Source organism: Pristis pectinata, chromosome 11 (assembly GCF_009764475.1).
Source record: "Pristis pectinata isolate sPriPec2 chromosome 11, sPriPec2.1.pri, whole genome shotgun sequence".
Taxonomy (NCBI): domain Eukaryota; kingdom Metazoa; phylum Chordata; class Chondrichthyes; order Rhinopristiformes; family Pristidae; genus Pristis; species Pristis pectinata.
The window spans coordinates 42,710,654-42,732,729 of NC_067415.1; the positions used below are offsets into that span (position 1 = coordinate 42,710,654).

Sequence of the window (22,076 nt, forward strand, 5' to 3'; positions counted from 1 at the left end):
GGCACAAAGGTAAAAGGTCAACCATGATCATATTGTCTTGCAGAGTCAGCACAGATGCTGTATGGCCTACTCTTATCCCGCTGTTATAAGAATAGTGAATGGTCCCCTAGCACGATAAGATGCTCACAATATACTTTGTCATGGCCTTGCACCAGGTTGTTTGCTTGCACTGCACTTTCTCTGTAACTCTACACTTTATTCTGCATTCTGTTATTGTTTTCCCTTGTTCTACCTCAATGCACTAATGTGATTAAATGACCTGTATGGAGGGCATGCAAAACAATGTTTTTCACAGTACCTTGGTACATGTGACAATAATAAACCAATTTCCTGTTTCTATTTCTTACAAACACGCCAATTCTCCACCTGTTCAAAAACTATTCCTTTGGCAATAGGATAACTATTTGTGTGATGTTCCAAAAAAAGCATTTTAGTCATGACCAATTATGATTCTTATTCTAGTTCCATATAATTCAATCTACAGTTTAGTTCGTTGATTAGTGCTCTTCGATAGACTTAAGCTATAAATGTGTATTCCAAGATTTAATTCAGCAATCACAGTGCATATATCCATTTTTCATAAGATTTCGAATTGGTATTATTGGTATTGACAAATCATGCACCAATGTTGGAGACACAAGAGACTGCAGGTACTGGAATCCGGTGCAACACACGAAAGGCTGGAGGTACTCAGCGGGTCAGGCTGTATCTATGGAGGGAAATGGACAAGTCCCGATGAAGGGTCTCGACCCGAAACGTCCACTGTCAATTTCCATCCATTGACGCTGCCTGACCCACTGAGTTCCTCCAGCGCTCTGTGTGTTGCTTCCTGTACCAACGTTGCTTAACTGATTATGCAGCTGTCTGACTCCTTACAAGCTGCACAAGTGTATTTTTAGCCCGACCCCAAATAGACGGAGCGTCCAGCGCCAACCCGCTGCTTCCACTTTCAACAAGTGCGTTCAAAGAGCTTCCCCCACGAGCTGATAAGATATTCAGAGGCCCCGAGACACTGAAGGCGGGAACCAACCCAGGGCCTCGACTTCAGCGGCCGCTGTTCTCCGGGTGGTGGCTCTCCACACCGAGCAACGTACGGCCGCCGCTCCGTTAGATAGTGACCGAGCCCCGGAACGGAAATAATCCGGATCGTTTAGAACGCGCCCGAATTTTCGAAACCTAAAAGGCCGCGGACAATCGTGCAACCTCATTGGACGGCACCACTTCCGGCGGGAATTTCAAAAGGAGAGGGCGCCCCTCAGGGTGCGGGGACTCGGTGCGGCCGGTATCAAAAGGAACAGCTGTAGCAGGTCACGCAGCATCTGCGGAGAAGCAGAGTTTCGGGTTAATGACCCTTCATCAGAACTGGAAAAGTGAGAAAACAATTGCCTTTTAACTTACAAAAAAGATAAGAACAGTGGGAATGTCTGTGATAGTTTGCAGACCATAGTGGTCAAGGTAACCGTGACTTTAAATGCCCACAATTTGAGACAGAAGTTTAAAAAAAGGGGACAAATTGAAACTGGAAATATCCAGCCACAAAAAGCTACTCAGTATTGAGTGTCGCAACGTGTCCAGACGGAAGATGAAGTTTGTTCTTTGAGCTTGTGTAGGACATCGTTGGAAATGTCATAGCCCAAAAGACAGTGATCAGAGTGGATGGGACTGAACATTAAAAGTGATTGCCTGTTTACCTCTTCACTTCCCACCATCCAGGGAATCAAACACTTCCAGGTGAAATAGCAAATCACTTGCACTTCCAATTTAGTGTTTTGTATTCAGTGTTTACAATGTGGTCTTCTCTGCATTGGAGAAATCAAATGAAGAGTGGGTGATTGTAGAACACCTCCATTCAGTACACCTGAGCTTCCAGTCACCTATTATTTTAATTTTCCACCCCACTCTCATTTCTGATCTTTGTCTTTGGCCTGCTGTGCTTTTCCAGCCTCTTCCTCTGTCTAGGCACAATGCAGTCCTTGGGACTCTAACAATTTGGGGTAAATGATTTTTTTTGACTTTGCTTGATACTTTAATTTCAAATTGTGCTTTGCCCTTTTATTTCTAACTGCTGGTGTTTAAAATAACTTAAAAGGCTGGTTTGGACTCCATCGCAGGCATTCCCTCTGTTTTCTCCACCCCTCCCCTTCTCTGCATCTTTAAAAGATGCTTGTTTTTTTCATATTTCTAGTTCTAATGAAGGACCATTCACCTGAGATGTTGATTCTATTTCTCTTTCCATGGATGCTGATGACGGGCTGAGTGCTCTGGCACTTTCTGTATTGTTGCAAATGACATGTTTGTTGAATTTCTGCAATCAGAATGTAGCAGCCTGGACCAGCATAAACATCTCAGAATTTTGGATGCAAGATACCAAAATAGCCTTCCCCTAGTTGAGGACTGAGTTCAGCTGAATCAAATCTAAAATGCATTTTGCCTTGAAATGACTTGACAATTTTTTGTGGTAATTTTAGTTCATAACTGTTGTGCTAATAGAGAAATTTCACAATGTTCAATGCATTTCAGTAGTGATGCAGACATCTAGATGTGGAATGGTTCATCTGAGACAGCAATTTTTGGATTTCCAGCTTAAACTTTCCATCTGCTCTTACCTGAAATTATTGTTTCATTCATGCATAAGTAAGTGGTTGCCAGTTGCTATTTCAAATATTGGCTTGGTTCAGTTCAAACTCTACTGCAAGTTTGAGTCTATGTTGTTGCTTCTGTGTGGTACTGTAGGACTGTTGTCTCATTGAAAATGCTGTCTTTCTGTTGAGACCTTCATCCAAAATGTCATTTACCTATAAAAAGTAAACATAACAGAATCCGTGGCACTTTAAGGAAGAGTGCTTCAATTCCACCAAAAACAATTAACAACGCATTGCTCTTTGTGGAACTTTGCAATGAACAAACTGGCTGGCATATTTACCTAAAAACACCTGTGACAACATTTATTTAGGATATGAAAGATTATTGTAAAAGAAGGGAGTTTTGCTTCTCTGTTTTTGTTATATATGCATTTTGTATGAATTGCTTTACAAAATAGTTTTCTGATTTTTTTTGGGAAGGCAGTTTCATTTCAAGTGGATATGATAGAAACAATTCATGGTGTTGTTCCTTCTCCAGTGCAGGAAAATAACATTGACCAACTGAGGTTTATAACTGAAATTCATAACCAGGTTGTCATCAGAACATCTTTGAGCTAATGTGCACAGCTATCAGTGTGTTGTGAAGAACCACTAGAAATGTTTTCCATTTCTTTTAAGCTCAAGTATTTTAACTAACTAGTATACAAATTATTAATTATGTTCTTTTGTTACATTGTTAAGGAACCACATGAATGGGAAAAGATCTTTTGTTGCTGCATCAGTATTGTGTCTTCATGATACTTGTTTTCTGTACCCAGCTTGTCAGAAATGTGGAACTCGGTTACTTTTTAATCATGGCAGGTATGTACCAAAGGTAGTTTTAAAACAAAAATCACAGTTTTATATAATACAGCAAAGTTAAAGAATTTCCTTTTTTTGCTATTTTGTCTATTCCTTTTCCCAAACCTCCTTCCATGTGTTTTTAAGAACATCTTCCTTCCTTAAAACTTGTAAGATGTCTGATACCATTTAGAAGCTTTGAGGGTTCACACAACTTTTAGGCCTTTAGTAATGCTTGGCTTTAGGAATATTCTGTATGTGGCAAAACTCTACTTTTATTTCCTGCCTTTTCCTATTGGCACTTTGCTATGTGACAGATCTTCAGATGAGATCATGACTTTTTCCATAAGGGGTCTTGGTGAATCGCATAACTAGGGCTGTGGATAGGGCTTTAAACTAAATAGTAGAGGGAAAAGGATGGATAAAAGAAAAGAGAGTGCAGGGGAGGTTACTGAAGTCTCCAGAATAAAGCATAAGCCAAAGTTTAGAAAGGGATAAGAATTTAACTTCAGGCAACATGGAGACAAATTTGAGAAGAAGGGTGGTGCATACAGGACTGAAGGTGTTATATTTGAATGCCTGCAGTATATGAAATAAGGTAGATGAGCTCGTAGTGCAGTTAGAAATTGGCAGGTCTGATGTTGCAGGCATCACAGAGTGGTGGTTGAAACAAGATCACAGCTGGGAGCTAAATATCCAAGGATACAAATCCTATCAAAAAGACAGGCAGGTGGGCAGAGGGGATGGGGTGGCTCTGTTGGTAGAAATTAAATATAATCTTTAGCAAGAAGTGACATAGGATCAGAAGATGTAGAAACCTTGTGGGTAGAGTTAAAAACTGCAAAGGTAAAAAGGCCCTGTTGGGAGTTATATACAGGCCTCTGAATAGTAGCCAAGATGTGGGGTACAAATTACAACAGGAGATAGAAAAGGCAATGTTACGGTGGTCATTGGGGGATTTCAATATGCAGGTAGACTGGGAAAATCAGGTTGGTACTGGATCCCAAGAGAAGGAATTTGTAGAATGCCTACAAGATGGCTTTTTTGAGCAGCTTATGGTCAAGTCCCTAGGGAAAAGGCAATTCTGGATTTGGTGTTGTGCAATGAACCAGATTTGATTAGGGAGCTTAAAGTAAAGGAAGCCTAAGGAGGCAGTGATCATAATATGATAGAATTCACCCTGCAGTTTGAGAGAGAGAAGCTAAAATTGGATGTATCGGTATTACAGTTGAGTGAAGGTAACTACAGAGGCATGAGAGAGGTGTTGGCCAAAGTTGATTGGAAGGGGACCCTAGCAGGCATGATGGTAGAGCAGCAATGGCTGGAGTTTCTGGGAGTAATTTGGAAGACGCAGGATCAGTTTATCCCAAAGAAGAAGCAGTATTCTAAAGGGAGGATGAGACAACCGTGGCTGACAAAGGAAGTCCAAGACAGCATAAAAGCAAAAGAGAGGGCATACAATATTGCAAAATTAGTGGGAAGCTAGAGGATTGGGAAGCTTTTAAAAACCAACAGAAGGAACTGAAAAAGCAATAAGGGGAGAAAAGATGGAATATGAAGGTAGGGTAGCCAATAATATAAAAGAGGATACCAAAAGTTTTTTCAGATATATAAAGAGTAAAAGAGAGGCAAGAGTGGACATTGAACCACTGGAAAATGACACTGGAAAGATAGTAATGGGGAACAAAGAAATGGTGGATGAACTAAATAAGTATTTTGCATCAATCTTCCCTGTGTAAGACACCAGCAACATACCAGAAATTCAAGAGAGTCAGGGGGCAGAAGTGAGTGTAGTCCCTATTACTAAGGAGAAGGTGCATGGGAACTTGAAAGGTCTGAAGGTGGATAAGTCACCTGGACCGGATGGACTTCACTCTGGGGTTCTGAAAGAGGTAGATGAAGAGATTGTGGAGGCATTAGTAGTGATCTTTCAGGAATCACTAGATTCAGGAATGGTTCCAGGGGACTGGAAAATTGCAAACGTCAATCCAATCTAAGAAGGGAGGGAGGCAAAAGAAGGGAAATTATAGGCCTGTTAGCCCAACTTCAGTGGTTGGTAAGATGTCAATTATTAAGTCCATTATTAAGGATGAGGTTTCGGGGTACTTGGAAGCACATGATAAAATAGGCTGAAGTCAGCATGGTTTCCCTGAAGGGGAGATCTTGCCTGACAAATCTGTTGGAATTCTTTGAGAAATTAACAGGCAGGATAGACAAAGAAGAGTCAGTGGATGTTGTTTACTTGGATTTTCAGAACACCTTTGACAAGGTGCCGCACATGAGACTGTTCAACAAGATAGGAGCCCATGGTATTACAGGAAAGGCACTAGCATGGATAGAAGATTGGCTGTCTGGCAGAAGGCAAAGGGTGGGAATAAAAGGGGCCTTTTCTGGTTGGCTGCCAGTGACTAGTAGTGTTCCACAGGGTTCAGTGTTGGGTCCACTACTTTTGAAGTTATGTGTTAATGATCTGGATGACGGAATTGATGGCTTTGTGGCCAAGTTCGCAGATGATACAAAGATAGGTGGAGGGGCAGGTAGTGTTGAGGAAGTAGGGAGTCTGCAGAAGGACTTGGACAGGTTGGGAGAATGAGCAAAGAAGTGGCAGATGGAATACAACATAGGGAAGTGTATGGTCATGCATGTGGTAGAAGGAATAAAGGTGTAGACTATTTTCTAAATGGGAAGCGAATTCAGAAATCAGAGGTGCAAAGGCACTCTGGAGTCCTAGTGCAATATTCCCTAAAGGTTAACTTGCAGGTGAGTTGGTAGTAAGGAAGGCACATGAAATGTTAGCATTCATTTCGAGAGGACTAGAATATAAAAGCAAGGATGTAATGCTGAGGCTTTATAACGCATTGGTCAGACCACATTTGGAGTATTGTGAGCAGTTTTGGGTTGGCATTGGAGAGGGTCCAGGGAGGTTCACAAGAATGATCCTGTGAATAAAAGGATTAACGTATGAGAAGCATTTGATGGCTCTGGGCCTGTACTCTCTCGGAGTTTAGAAGGATGAGAGGGGATCCCATTGAAACCTACCAAATATTGAAAGGCTTGGATAAAGTGAACATGGAGAGGATGTTTCCAGTAGTGGGAGTATGAAGGGCCAGAGGGCACAGCATCAGAATAGAAGGACATCCCCTTAGGACAGAGATGAGGAGGAATTTCTTCAGCCAGATTCTGGTGAACCTGTGGAATTCATTGCCACAGGTGGCTGTGGAGGCCAAGTCATTGGGTATATTTAAAGTGGAGGTTGATAGGTTCTTGATTAGTAAGGGTGTCAAAGGTTACGGGGAGAAGGCAGGAGAATGGGGTTGAGAGGGAAAAATAAATCAGCCAAGATCAAATGGCGGAGCAGACTCGATGGGCCGAAAGGCCTGATTCTGCTCTTATTCTTATGATCTTAATGCAGATTGACAAACTTGACAGACCATTGGATTGAATGATCAATCTTTGCATCTGTGCCATCTTGGACAATGTATTATGACCTACAGACATAATTAATGTTGCATGACTGACCCAGTATATCACAGAAAATGGAACATAAATAGTGGTCAGTAGGTTCGACAACCACCCCCCCCCCCCCAATCAATAAGCAGTACGTTTGCTCAGCTGACATATCAGGGTGTTGACTGAAAATAGTTTTGTTAATTTCATTGACTCCTAATTAGAATTACCCATATCAAAGAACTGGCTGAAATGTTATTTTACCTCTGCCTGCATAAGCTCTCAAATAAATTGTAAATAGCTCAGCAATGGCTTTTTCATTGTTAGATCGAGGAGGAGCACAAAGGTAGAATTAGGCACAATAAATAGGCTTAATACTGAGTTCAGAAATTGCTGGCAACATTGATTAACCACGTTCATTTCAAACTTCCAGTATCCACAATATTTTCCTTTTGTTGTTTCGGATAATGATTAGGCTTCTCTGAATTATACCTTCTACCGTGGTCGTTTGTTTTTTTTAATTACCTTATTAGCATTCCCTTTCATCTTGCACTATCATCCTTTTGTCAGTCTCTTTTCCCTTGCCCTTTTGTCTGCAACATTAAATCTGTTGTTTCCAACCCATCCTAGTTTGATGAAAGGTTATTGGCCTGAAATGTTAACCTGATTCCTATCCCACAGGATGATGCTACCTGGCCTGCTGAGTGTTTACAGCATTTACCTTTTTCCCTCCAGACTTTCAACATTTACGGCATTTTGCTCTTGTACTTGATCAAATTTATGGTATACCAGATTTGGCTTTGAGTTGAAGTCCCATCTTATTGTCTTTGGCATTTGTGAACGTGTGCTCAATTCTCCATGGTTCATGACATACGGAGTGGTTTTCTGGTTGAAGTACTAACTGTTTGTTTTGTGAAATAACATAATTCAATCTACTTTTTTTTTCCTGTAGATTCCAGTGCCCAAAACGTGACTGCTTGTCAATAGCACAGAATGTGAATTACAGGTACAGACTTTCTCTAAAAGTTGCAGGAAAGTGCGACATATTTAATATTACCGTCTTTGGGAGCTGTCTTGAACCTTATTTTGGAGCAGCAGCAGGATTTCTAAACAGGTAAAAATTGAAGTCTTGAAGTTCCTTGAATACCATTTATGCTCTTAAGACCATCAGACCTTCTCAAAACTAAGTTCATTTATTGCAAAAGAATAATAATATTGCAGTGTGATCATTAGGTTATTTGGTAATTGAATAAAAACAAAACCTAAAGTATTTTGAATGCCGAAGGAAGTAAGAAATGATTCTTCTATACTTTCCCTAGGGTTCAGGAAAAATTACAAAATATTTTTCCAGCATATGCTGCAGTTAGAACCATGATGATGCTTGACCCATAGTGCACAAATGTATTATTACCTGCATATCTCTTCAATCTGAAGAGAAAGAAAATTAAATAACAATAGAAGTAACAATATCCATGGTTAAAAACTAGAGTGGCAAAAGTAAAGCTTCATCTTTTAATAACAAAAGATATTACTTGCTCAGAAAATGCACCAAGTTAGGTATCTCATTAAATCCAGTGAATCTTTTGAAACATCTTTTGCCATATTAAAGAAGTGAAAATCCTAATTAACCACATGCCCGGAAGGGTGCTAATATTTGGCAAATAGAGCAGACTAATTTGCTGAAGTTTCTTTATTGAACTTGTCATACGCATGCATCATTTTATTCCCATAAAACTGAGCCTTTTTTATGTTATCTATCTCTGCCTGCATTTATGTTTCTTGGCTCACTAATGGCTATCTGTCATGTCGTTGCCATACCTTGCCATGGACGTGTGGAGTAAATAACAGCTTACTGTTGGTATGTAACCAGCTGGTACTACAGTCTCACATGCAAGTATGCAGAATGTGGCACTATAATAACTAGTTGCCTCTCTACATGATGGCATTCTCCATTCTAAGGCATTCAGCTTCCAATATGTTTTGTCCCAACCTACAATATATTGACCTAGCCATTAGGAACATTATTATCATGATTCTAGAATCATTTGAAAAGCACAAATTAACATTGGTCATGTACAATATAAGTAGTGCAATTAAAACCACCCACATCTCAGTAACCCAAACTATATTTCAGAAATTGTATTAGATAAAAGGAACATATTACTATTAGCAAAATAATAAACTATTTTCAAAGCAGGTGTACTTAAAGTAACACTTATTACTGTAACATAATAAATTGGGCACTGTGTCCAGTGCAAGTTTTGTATATCAAAGTGCCATAACCTCTTGTACATTTGAATCTACGTAAAACATCATGCAGATATTTCATGTTTTCACTGATAATATCTAGCTCTATATCTCGACCATCTCTGCTAATCCACTGTCCTATCAGACTTTGTTCAGTACCATTTTCCATCATCATAAGAAAAAGCAAAGCCATAATCATTGGCTGTTGCTACAAAATATACCTTTGTCATAATTCACTTTCCCTCTTCAACCACTGTTTCTTGCTCTGCTATCTTCTTTGCAATCTCAATGTCCAGTTCACTCTTGCATTGATTCCTCTCCACTACTTTCATCTTAACAACATTCCCCTCTTCAACTTCAATTTTCATGGCTTCCTACCATCTTATTGAAAATTTGACCTCCCTAATCTTATCCCACTTTGTCTTTGACCTTGAATGATTCCTGATTTTTCAAACACTTCAAACTCAATGTGCATGTCAGTATGTTTTTTTTAATGGCTTTGTGTTTTACGTGGTCCAGCATTAAAGTTCGATCTCTTAAACTCTCCTTCTCCAACCTCTAGCACATTCAAAAATTCACTTCATCCCATCTTGGGGTGAATGATCTCAAACCTAGCTCATCTGTTCTGGATTCCTTCCCAAAATCTTGCACCGTTCACTTATCATACCTCCTGGAATGAGGTACATAGAACACTACAGCACAGTACAGGCCCTTTGGCCTACAATGTTGTGCTGACATTTTATCCTGCTCTAAGATCTAACCCTTCCCTCCCACATAGCCCCCATTTTTCTATCATTCATGTGTCTATCTAAGAGTCTCTTAAATGTCCCTAATGTATCTGCCCCCACAACCTCTGTCGGCAGTGCGTTCCACGCATCCACGACTCTGTGTTTTAAAAAAAACTTACCTCTGATATCCCCCTTATATCTTCCTCCAATCGCCTTAAAATTATGCCCCCTCGCATTAACCATTTTCGCCCTGGGAAAAAATCTCTGACTGTCCACTGGATCTATATCTCTTATCATCTTGCACACCTCTATCAAGTCACCTCTCATCCTCCTCCTCTCCAAAGAGAAAAGCCCTAGCTCACTCAACCTATCCTCCTAAGACATGCTCTCCAATCCAGGCAACATCCTGGTAAATCTCCTCTGCACCCTCTCTAAAGCTTCCACATCCTTTCTAAAATGAGGCGACCAGAACTGAACACAATATTCCAAGTGTAGTCTGACCGGAGTTCTATAAAGTTGCAACGTCACCTTGTGGCTCTTGAACTCAATACCCCGACTAATGAAGGCCAACACTCCATACACCTTCTTAACAACCCTATTGACCTGTGTGGCAAACTTGAGGGATCTATAGACCTGGACCCCAAGATCCCTCTGTTCCTCCACACTGCTAAGAGTCCTGCCATTAACCTTCTATTCTGCCTTCAAATTCAATCTCCCGAAGTGTGTCACTTCACACTTATCTGGGTTGAACTCCATCTGCCACTTCTCAGCCCAGCTCTGCATTCTATCAATATCCCGTTGTAATCTACAGCAACCTTCTACACTACCCACAATACCACCAACCTTTGTATCATCAGCAAACTAATGCACCCTTCCACATCCTCATCCAAGTCATTTATAAAAATCACAAAGATCAGGGGTCCCAGAACAGATCCCTGCAGAACACCACTGGTCACCAACCTCCAGGCAGAAGACGCTCCATCTACCACCACCCTCTGTCTTCTATGGGCAAGCCAATTCTGAATCCACACAGCCAGGTAGTTATTAAATATACAGTCATGCCTGCATCATACAGTGAGTACTCTAGCTATTGACATTTATTCAGTTGTTGTATCATTAGAGAAAGAGACGGCCCATTGGACTGTTCCACTTTCAAAAAGATCATAGCTGATCTGTGATCTAACTCTGTAATCCCTTTGGTTAATATAAGGTAACAGTTGACCGGCATCAATAATCATTGGTGGAAAAGACTTTCAAATTTCTTTCACCCTTTGTGTGTACAAGTGTTTTCTCCATTTAAATTCGGAAAGATTTGTCTCTAGTTTTTAGACACTCCTACTTTCAGGTTACAAATAAAGATGTAAAATCTTTTTTCCTTTAATTATTATCAATCTCATTCTTCTGAATTATGTGACCTGCACTCCAGGTTTTGTCATTTCGCCATTGTCAATTTGCCCAGAATTTGTATTAACTGTTATAATGGAGATCAAACAACCAAACAACCACTTCAGGAGTATGTAGGTGGCATGTCTGCAGGGTTAGTGCTTTGTTCAGGGTGTCAGATGTGGGAATCCTGGGAAACTTCCAGCCTCCCTGATGGCCACATCTGCACCAGGTGCACCGAGATGCAGCTCCTTAGAGACCATGTTAGGGAACTGGAGCTGCAGCTTGATGACCTATGGCTTGTTAGGGAAAGTGAGGAGGTGATAGACAGGAGCTACAGGGAGGTAGTCATCCCTAGGCTACAGGAGTCGGATAACTGGGTGACTGTCAGGAGAGGGAAGGGAAATGCCCAGATAGTGGAGAGCACCCTGTGGCCGTCCTCCTCAGCAATCAGTATATCGTTTTGGATGCTGTTGAGGTGGATGGTCACGGTGACCAGGTCTCTGGCGCTGAGCCTGGCTCTGTTGCGCAGACGGGAAGGAGGGAGAAGAGGAATGTGGTAGTCATAGGGGATTCCATAGTGAGGCGAACGGTCAGGAGATTCTGTGGGCCTGATAGAGACACCTGCATGGTGTGTTGCCTCCCAGGTGCCAAGGTACGGGATGTCTCAGATTGGGTCCAGAGTATTCTGAAGGGAGAGGGCAAGCAGCCAGAAGTCTTGGTACCTGTTGGTGCCAATGACATAGGTAGAAATAGGGAGGAGGTCCTGAAGAGAGAATACAGGGAGTTAGGAAGGAAGCTGAGAAGCTGGACCTCCAGAATAGTAATCTCAGGATTGCTGCCTGTGCCACATGCTAGTGAGGGCAAGAATAGCAGGATCAGGAAGATGAATGCGTGGCTGAGAGACTGGTGCAGGGGGCAGGGCTTCAGATTCTTGGATCATTGGGATCTCTTCTGGGGGAAGTATGACCTGTACAAAAAGGACCGGTTACACCTGAACCTGAAGGGGACCAATATCCTAGCGGGCAGGTTTAACAGAGCTGTTAGGGAGGGTTTAAACTAATTTGGCAGGGGGATGGGAACTGGAGTGATAGGGCTGAGGAAGGGGAAAACAGTAATAAATCAAAGATAGTGTGCAGTAAAGAGGACAGGCATGTGATGGGGCAAATTTGCAACTAGTGGGATGAGTTGCAGTGTAATCAAGTTGCAGTGTAATCAAAGCAAAGCGTACCAAATACTGGACTTAAAGTATTATACTTAAATGCACACAGCATAAGAAATAAGATGGATGATCTTGAAATACAGCTACAGATTGGCGGGTATGATGTTGTGCCATCACTGAGATGTGGCTAAAGGATGGATGTCTTTGGGAGCTGAATGTCCAAGGATTCGATATGTATCAGAAGGATAGGCAGGTAGGCAGAGGGGATGTTGTGGCTTTGCTGGTAAGAAATAATAATAAATCATTAGCAAGAGGTGACATAGGATTGGAAGGTGTAGAATCTGTATGGGTTGAGTTAAGAAATTGCAAGGGTAAAAGGACCCTGATGGCAGTTATATACAGGCCTCCAAACAGCTGCTGTGATGTGGACTACAAATTACAACAGGAAATAGAAAAGGCTTGTCAGAAGGGCAATGTTATGATAATCGTGGGGGATTTTAACATGTGAGTGGATTGGGAAAATCAGTTGGTACTGGATCTCAAGAGAGAATTTGTAGAATGTCTACAAGATGGCTTTTTAAGAACAGCTTGTTGTTGAGCCCACTAGGGGATCAGCGGTACTGGATTGGGTATTGTGTAATGAACCAGAGGTGATTAGAGAGCTTAAGGTGAAGGAACCCTTAGGAGGCAGTGATCACAACATGATTGAGTTCACTTTGAAATTTGAGAAGGAGAAGCCGAAATCCGGTGTGTCGGTATTTCGGTGGAGTAAAGGAAATCACAGTGGCCTGAGAGAGGAACTGGCCAAAGTTGACTGGAAAGGGACACTAGCGGGAAGGACAGCAGAGCAGAAATGGCTGGAGTTTCTGCGAGAAGTGAGGAAAGTGCAAGACAGATATATTCCAAAAAAGATGTTTTCGAATGGGAAAAGGACACAACTGTGGCTGACAAGAGAAGTCAAAGTCAAAGTAAAAGCAAAGGAGAGGGCACACAAGGAAACAAAAATTAGTGGGAAAATAGAGGATTGAGAAGCTTTTAAAAACTTACAAAAGGCAACTAAGAAGGTCATTAGGAAGGAAAAGATGAACTATGAAAGGAAGCTAGCAAATAATATCAAAGAGGATACTAAAAGCTTTTTCAAGTATACAAAGAGTAAAAGACAGGCGAGAGTAGATATAGGACTGATAGAAAACGATGCTGGAGAAATTCTAATGGGAGACAAGGAGATGGCAGAGGAACTGAATGAGTATTTTGCATCAGTCTTCACTGAGGAAGACAGCAGTATACCAGACACTCGGGTGTCAGGGAAGAGAAGTGTGTGCAGTCACAATTACAACAGAGAAGGTACTTAGGAAGCTGAATGGTCTAAGGGTAGATAAATCTCCTGGACCAGATGTAATGCACCCTCGTGTTCTGAAGGAAGTAGCTGTAGAGATTGCAGAGGCTTTAGTAATGATCTTTCAAGAATCAATAGATTCTGGCATGGTTCCGGAGGACTGGAAAATTGCAAATGTCACTCTGCTATTTAAGAAGGGTGCGAGGCAGCAAAAAGGAAATTATAGACCTGTTAGTCTAAACATCGGTGGTTGGGAAGTTGTTGGAGTTGATTGTCAAGGATGAAGTTACGGAGTACCTGGAGGCACATAACAAGATAGGCCAGACTCAGCATGGTTTCCTTAAAGGAAAATCCTGCCTGACAAACCTATTGCAATTTCTGGAGGAAATTACAAGCAGACTAGACAAAGGAGATGCTGTGGATATTGTTTATTTGGATTTTCAGAAGGCCTTTGACAAGGTGCTACACATGAGGCTGTTAAACAAGATAAGAGCCCATGGAATTACAGGAAAGTTACGAGCATGGATAGAGCATTGGCTGATTGGCAGGAAACAGAGTGGGAATAAAGGGATCCCATTCTGGTTGGCTGCCGGTTACCAGTGGTGTTCCGCAGGGGTCCGTGTTGGGATTGCTTCTTTTTACGTTGTATATCAACCATTTGGATATTGGAATAAATGGCTTTGTGGCTAAGTTTGCCGATGATACAAAGATAGGTGGAGGGGCGGGTAGTGTTGAGGAAACAGAGTCTGCAGATAGACTCGGAGAATGGGCAAAGAAGTGGCAAATGAAATACAATGTTGGAAAGTGTATGGTCATGCACTTTGGTAGAAGAAATAAACAGGCAGACTATTATTTAAATGGGGAGAAAATTCAAAATTCAGAGATGCAAAGGGACTTGGGAGTCCTCGTGCAGGATACCCTGAAAGTTAATCTCCAGGTTGAGTCAGTGGTGAGGAAGGCGAATGCAATGTTGGCATTCATTTCTAGAGGAATAGAATATAAGAGCAGGGATGTGATGTTGAGGCTCCATGAGGCATTGGTAAGACCTCACTTGGAGTACTGTGTGCAGTTTTGGGTTCCTTATTTATGAAAGGATGTGCTGACGTTGGAGAGGGTTCAGAGAAGATTCACTAGAATGATTCCAAGAATGAGAGGTTTAACATATGAGGAACGTTTGACTGCTCTTGGGCTGTACTCCTTGGAGTTCAGAAGAATGAGGAGGGACCTCATAGAAACATTTCGAATGTTAAAAGGCCTGGACAGAGTAGATGTGGCAAAGTTGTTCCTCATGGTAGGGGAGTCTAGTACAAGAGGGCATGACTTCAGGATTGAAAGGCGCCCATTCAGAGCAGAGATGCGGAGAAATTCTTTAGCCAGAGAGTGGTGAATCTGTGGAATTTGTTGCTACGGGCGGTTGTGGAGACAAAGTCATTGGGTGTATTTAAGGCAGAGATTGATAGGTATCTGAGTAGCCAGGGCATCAAAGTTTATGGTGAGAAGGCGGGGGAGTGGGGCTAAATGGGAGAATGAATCAGCTCATGATAGAATGGTGGAGCAGACTCGATGGGCCGAATGGCCAACTTCTGCTCCTTTGTCTTATGTACCTGCACAGCTTAACAGAGAAACCTGGAATTTTCTTTCCATAGTTCCCTGCTCTACAACCTTGTGAACCACAAGTTTTAGAAATTAGTGAACTGTTGAGAATTTCAGATATTTCCAGACTATTCTCACTATTATAAAAACTCAATGTTAGGCTTTACTGTATAAGGTGTGGTTGACTTTATAATAGTGCACCAACCCAAACTTATTACTGATAAAAAAAAATCTCTGGCCCTAATAAAAAAAATTATTTTAAATATTTTAATTTTCAACAGAAATGCAATAAAAAAAACCTACATATTTGTGTTTCTACCTTTAATCTCATGCAGACTCCAGCCATTATTTTCCGCTTTAAAATGTTTAAAAGATGGGTTTAAAAAAAAGTTCCTTTCTTCCTGATTTGATGTTTGCATGAATCTTCAACACAATTAACTGCTCAGCCTGCTTGGTCACATCATTCTTGCCAGATGCCAGAGATTTTTGAGGACTGAGGCCTGACAGTTGAAAGGGGAAAAACCCCACCACAGACATCTCTGGATTTCTTATATCGGAGTGATGACACCATTACCTCATTACAAAATTCAAACCAACCTGTTTCGTGGAGTTTTAATCTAACTTAATTGGTATTGGTATTAGTTTATTATGTTGTGACAGCACATAAATGGTGGTATTCCATTCCGGTAAATCCTTCATCCTTGCTTTTGGCATTTAGCTCTGACGCTAACAGGCAAGTAATATTCATCCTTTACTACTTCCTTCCAACTTACACAGTGTATTCATTTCCAAATAGATACTGTGAAGATTTGAAGAAGGAACTGCAAGAACCAGAGGGAGAGCAAGTTCAGGATCTGTTGGTCCGAGCTGTGGAACACTGCTTTATTGGGAGAAGCTTTATATTTGGAGTGAAGGTAATTATTGGTTAAGTGTATACCAATATGACTGGACTTCTATTCCCCAAACAGGAAGAGCTATTCATTGCAATTTGGCTAAAAAGAAAAGCAAATTATTTCATTCAATGATCTGATAATAGTTCTGACTAACCCAAAAGATGTGTGTTTGACTCGATATTTACAGCTTATTTGATTGCCGAAGTTCATGAGCCAGTTTTGGACTGTGGTGGTTATTGTAAATGAATATATCACTCATATTTTGACACCATAAAATGATACAAATATTTAACAAACAGGATTGAATACTTTACAAAATAATACACAATGCAATTTCTTTTGAGGGAGTAGGTAAAATTTGTGTAATGAATAGATGATAAGCTTTCCTTTAATGAACTTTACCAAAAATAACTTGATATTGAAGAGCAACTTTTATGAATATTTGAATATTGTACAGAATTGCTTCTAGTTTATTAATATTTCTTTTGCCTACTCTCCAGTATCAAAACATTTAAACATGAAAATTGCTTGGTTTAAAGATGAATTGTCTATTTTTTTCCCACTCTGGGGATCTGATCACATGGTACAGCATTTTTTGCCAGTTCCAGAAGGCAGTCTTCAAAACAGTTTAAACATCCAGGATTTAGTGAGCTGAAAAACAAAGTTCTGATGAAAGGTCATTAATCTGAAGTGTTAACTCTTTTTCACTATCCAGCATTTTGTGCTTTGACTTTTGGAACTTGTGTCCCTTCCTACCTCCATGTTTGATACGATGATCTTTTTGCTATTTATTCAGACTACTTTGAACAAGATGCCTGCAAAACTACAGGGGATCACGTGTAAAACAGGGAAGAAATTGGTGCTTCAGGTCTTTGTTGTGTAATTGTAATACCTTGTGCATTATGTCATGAGACTCTTTATCTCATGGGATGCTGTGTATTCAAAAATAAATACAACGCTAACCCAGTTGGAGAGAGAAATAGAGATGGAATATTCTTCTCCATACCTCTCCAAGCTAAAATAACTATTAAACTAATCCAGGAGACCACAGTCACCACTACTTTCATTATTTGGTACCTCTCTAGTTTATGTTGTGAATTCTGTCCAACCGAGAATTAGTTCGCTTTAGTCTATCTACACTAAATTCTTGTTATCTAGAAATCTGCTATCCACTGATGCACATATAAGATCAGTCTTGTGTTACTGGGAATGTGGATTGGGTGTGTGGCTGTAGTAGATTTCAATTCAGTAAGGTGCCACCTTAAAGGCCACTGCACAAGATAAGAGTGCATGGGGTTGGGGGTAATATGGGCATAAACAGGGGATTGGCTAACCAGTAAACAGAATTGGGTTAAATGGGTCATTAATGGATTGGCAGTCAGTAACTAGTAGGATACCATTAGGATCAGTGCTGAGGTCTCTGATGTTTGCAATCTGTATTAATGATTTGGGTGAAAGGATTGTGTACAGTAGCCATATTTGCTAATGATACAAAGATTGATAGGGTACCAAATTCTGAGGAGACAAAGCCAGCAAAAAGATATCGATAGATAAAGTGAGTGGGCAAGAAGTTGGTGGATGGAATACAATGTGAGAAAATATGAAGTGATCCACTTTGGAAGGAAGAATGAAAAAGCAAATTATTATTCTTATTATTAAATAGAACAAAAGTACAAAATATTGTGGTGCAAAGGGATCAGAGGGCCCTAATGTATGAAATTCAGGTACAGTAGATGATTAGGAAAGCTAATGGAATGTTGGCTGTTACTGTATGGAGTATAAAGGTGGGGTAGTTTTGATGCAACTTTGAGCACTGATGAGACCAATTGTGGAGTAATAAATATAGATTTTGTCTCTGTATTTAAGGTGACAGTCCAGAAAAGTTCATTAGGTTCCTGAGACATTTGATGCTTAAAGAAAGATTCTTTATTGGAGTTTAGAAGAATGTGAAGTGATCTTATTCTGTGTGGGATTTACAGGGTTGATGTTGAGTGCTTCCCTCAATGTTCCCCTAGAATTAGGAGACAGTTTCAGAATAACGGACCACCCTCTAACAATGGAGTCGAGGAGGAATTTCTTTCATGGGGAGTGAATCTTTGTAAATGTCTATCTGTGGGAGCTGTGGAGATGGAGTTATCGATTATATTCAGTACAGAGATTGACAGATATTTGAACTGCAAAGGAGTCAAGGAGAATGGTGAGAGAGTGATGTTGAGGCCAAGACTGGATTAGCCATGGTCTTATTGAATGACAGAGCATACTCGAGTGGTTGATTGGCCTATTACTCCTGTGTGTTCTTTGTGTGGTGACAAGAATACTTTAAGAAAGGAATTTACTCCATGGCAGTTTCGTGTCCTGCAATCTTCAGCTGCAATTTAAAATCTTTGAATGCTGTGCTTTTGATACTTAAGAATGCATCTTTATGTAAGTGATTTATTTAATAACATTTTTTTGTTTTCACAGACATCAGAATCTCAAACTGGTCTACTGTCATTTTCTCCAAGTCTCTTGCAATCTACCACTGGGAAAAATAAATATAAAAAACACCTGATAGCCTGCCAAATTGCAGTGCCCAACTCTACAATCTATGGCTGTACTGTGATCAATTATTACAAGAAGCTCGTGGACTCAATCAGTCCAAAAGATGCGTCTTCCAGTTCACTGCTATCTGCTAGTCAATTTATTAGCATTGACCAAACTACTCCTAAAATCAACAGTTTATCTGGTTGCACACAATTAACTGGTGCTAATCAATTAACAAACCCTTGGCAGCAGGATTTTGCACTTACTTTCACCTCTGGTGATTGTATTACAGTTGAAGAGTTTTCAACTGCAGGAACTAGCAGGGTTAGTTCGAAGAGGAGCATCAGATCCCTTGAGCATATAGAGGGAGCAACCTGTAAAAGGAAATATAACAAAAGAAAATTCACAGGTTTTGCTACTTCACTCTCTCAAAATAGTAATGATATCAATGGGTGCAGTACAAATACAATGGGCAGCCTCCCATCTAGTATAGAATTACATAGACTACCTGCTAATGAATCTACACATCAATATTCTGATACTAGTTTTGAGTTAGCGGAGGACTACCTGGAGTCAGGTCTTTTTGATACCCGAAGACTTTGCATACAGAAGTTTGAGGAGTCCAATTGGAAAGACAATGTATTCTTGCTCTCTGACAAAAGCTGTAGTCCACTGGATTGCAAGGACTCTATATTATGGGATGAATTGCCTTTTTCAGAAAGTTTAGGTGAATTTATAGCAAAAGTGGAAGCAGATCTGGAGAGAGATGATGAAGAAAATGCATTGCCCATGAGGGTGAATGCTATTGATGTTGCCATTCATTCCTGCTCTCTAAATAAACTAAAAACTGATGATCATTCTGGAATACTAGAGCAGAAGAGAAGATCCAGAGAATGGGGTATAAATTCTACTAAGTGCAAATTGCTGGAAGTTAGAAAAACTAGAAATAAAAGAACCTCCTACAAGGGTGATTCTCACAATCTGAATGATACTATAGAGCACCTGGTCCTTGCAGATGGTTTCAGAAATGATGTCACTGAGAAACTGGTTTCTCCACCAAGATCACCACCCCTGTGGACAAGAGATGATACTTGTGGTGTATGTACTCCCAACCCAGAGGCAGTTGGAAAGATTGGCAGCGCCTTCTTAAGCCCTATAAATGTAATTAACTGCAGCACCTACCCTGGTCAGACAATTCAACCAAAGATGTACAACTGTCAAGATGACCAGGCAATTGAACGTTCAACTTTACCAACCAATCATGAACTTATTGCAGTTAACAAACAAAGTATGGATGGATCTTGTGCATTGAGTAATGCTGCTTTTCAAACACCATTGACTTCTGCCAAGTGGTTGCTAACAAAGGAGGAAAACTTTAACAGTCAGATTCAAGATTTAGAACACAACTCCAACTTATGCAACCAGGAACCTATAGATAGATCCCAGCTGCGATACATCTTTAAAAATGAAAACAGCTTGTTCCAAAATTTGTGCCCCAGCCCTGAAGAATATGATGTTTCTGGAGAACTCTTCAGTGATGCAGGAGGCTATGAAGAGGAAGCACCATTATGTTTCCATAGAAACCCAAGTATTTTATCTCAATGGGTACCTGCATCTAAACCATGCAGTAAAACTACCTGCAAGCCCAGTGAGCAGCAGTGTAATACTTTCCTGCATTGTTCAGAAGTTGCTCCTGATGCAAACCAAGATGATAATGGTTCTCTGGAGAATGAGTCACAGAAACTGTTGAAATGTGACTTTTTGGATTCACAGGACTACATTCCATTTTCTCAGTCTACACCTGTTTCAAGAGTTAAACATTTAAAATATTTTGGGGTGGGCAAAAAAAAAGCTTTCAAGATGTCACCTTATATTAGGACCCATTCAAAGGAAACTGCTTTTAAACAGAAGCAAGTCATTTTTTCAAAAAATGATATCCTTATGCGGCAGTCACTTCAAGTTCAAGAAGTGTCTTTGAGTAACAAAACCTCTGTTTCATCAAAGTCTTCTTTATTAGACAACAGCCCAGTTAGCAAATCATATATAAATGACTCTGATGAATGGATTCCACCCTCAACAATCAAAACTCAAATAATATCTCATTTTTCTTCATGTATCTCTGATGTATACAAGTCACAAGGTTTTGAATTACTTAAAGATGCCAGTGCTGCTGCTATGGAAACTACTGACTCAAAGATTACAACAGAGGGCAACAAAGAGAAGGACAGTAGCAACCAATTCAGAGGCCACCTATGTATGAAAAGGACACCTGCAGGAAATTACACCACACCATCGTTACAACAAAAAGTACTCAACTCAACAAAGGTTTCTCCAAAGAGAACAGAAAAACTGGGGCCACTTGTTTCAAGAGAATTTCAGGTTTGGAAAGGTTTAAAAATGAATGAAAGCCTGCCAACTACTTTTTGCACACTTTTGGCAGAGGGTGAGGCATTAGATTGTTATTCACCAGAACTATTTGCACCAAGTACAGAATTTTCTGAGGACGAGTCTTCATCATTTTAGAAGTTTCTGACCATCACTAAATAGAGTATAATTCTTCTTTAAGGGAAAATTTCAAGCACTTTTTTAAAAAAATAATACTGAAGTTGGAGGTGAATTTCTGCAGAGACCACCTGAGCCTGTAACATTCATGGCAGAACTGCAAAAAAAAAACCCTGAGATTTTTATGCAGCCAGGTGTGACCTTTACTGCAGAAATTCACCTAGTCTTTCCTGTTTTTATCTGTCCGTTAAATCTTTTATATTAAAAGATATCTACAAACTGGTGAGATTAGACTGAGAATTGTTTTTCAATAGCCCTAAAAATATACCTCTAAGTGATTTGAATACCTTGAACTAAATTTTAGTTCCAGTGGAAAGTTTTTTTTCTACATCTCGACATGCTGGGGCTTCAACCCATGATTAGCAAACAATATACATCATAGTGTACGTGAGGCAGGTTTAATGCTGAATGTGTTTGCATTCTTAAAGCAAGAAAAACCACATCCAGTGGTAAAAGAAAGCTACTGATCTGTAAAAGTCAATGAAGTGGGGTTGTAGCTAAAGCAATAGAAAAAGCAGCACGTGTTTTAAATGATGAGTAATTGGAAGGGACCTGGGTGTACTCTTACACGAATCAAGCAGGTAAGGCAAGCACTTATAGGGTAGGAAATCTGGAATTCTTTGTCCAGGAGGGCTGTGGAAGTTCAGTCATCAAGTATATTCAAGGTGCAGATGGTTAGATCCTTGGATAATATGGAAGTAAAGGGTATTGGGTAGGTGTGGGATGGGGGTGCTGAAGATCAGCCATGATAATGTTGAAGGGCAGAGTAGACAGGAAGGG

General features: G+C 40.3%; 1 protein-coding gene across 1 annotated transcript; it reads left to right on the forward strand.

Moving 5' to 3' along the window:
* Positions 1–625: 625 nt before the first annotated feature.
* ddias (DNA damage-induced apoptosis suppressor) lies at positions 626–21,613 on the forward strand. The gene is made up of 6 exons (XM_052026556.1): positions 626–686; positions 1,184–1,370; positions 3,324–3,443; positions 7,822–7,983; positions 16,115–16,232; positions 18,675–21,613. Exons 1-6 carry the CDS (start codon positions 626–628, stop codon positions 21,255–21,257), a joined length of 3,231 nt encoding a protein of 1,076 aa, XP_051882516.1. The 3' UTR covers positions 21,258–21,613.
* Positions 21,614–22,076: the final 463 nt, after the last annotated feature.

Coding starts and splice junctions, on each gene's coding strand:
- ddias (XM_052026556.1), top strand. CDS start 626: ATGTTGGAGACACAAGAGACTGCAGGTACTGGAATCCGGTGCAACACA. Junction 687..1,183: donor CAACACACGAAAGGCTGGAG/GTACTCAGCGGG, acceptor GAAACCTAAAAG/GCCGCGGACAATCGTGCAAC. Junction 1,371..3,323: donor CCTTCATCAGAACTGGAAAA/GTGAGAAAACAA, acceptor TACATTGTTAAG/GAACCACATGAATGGGAAAA.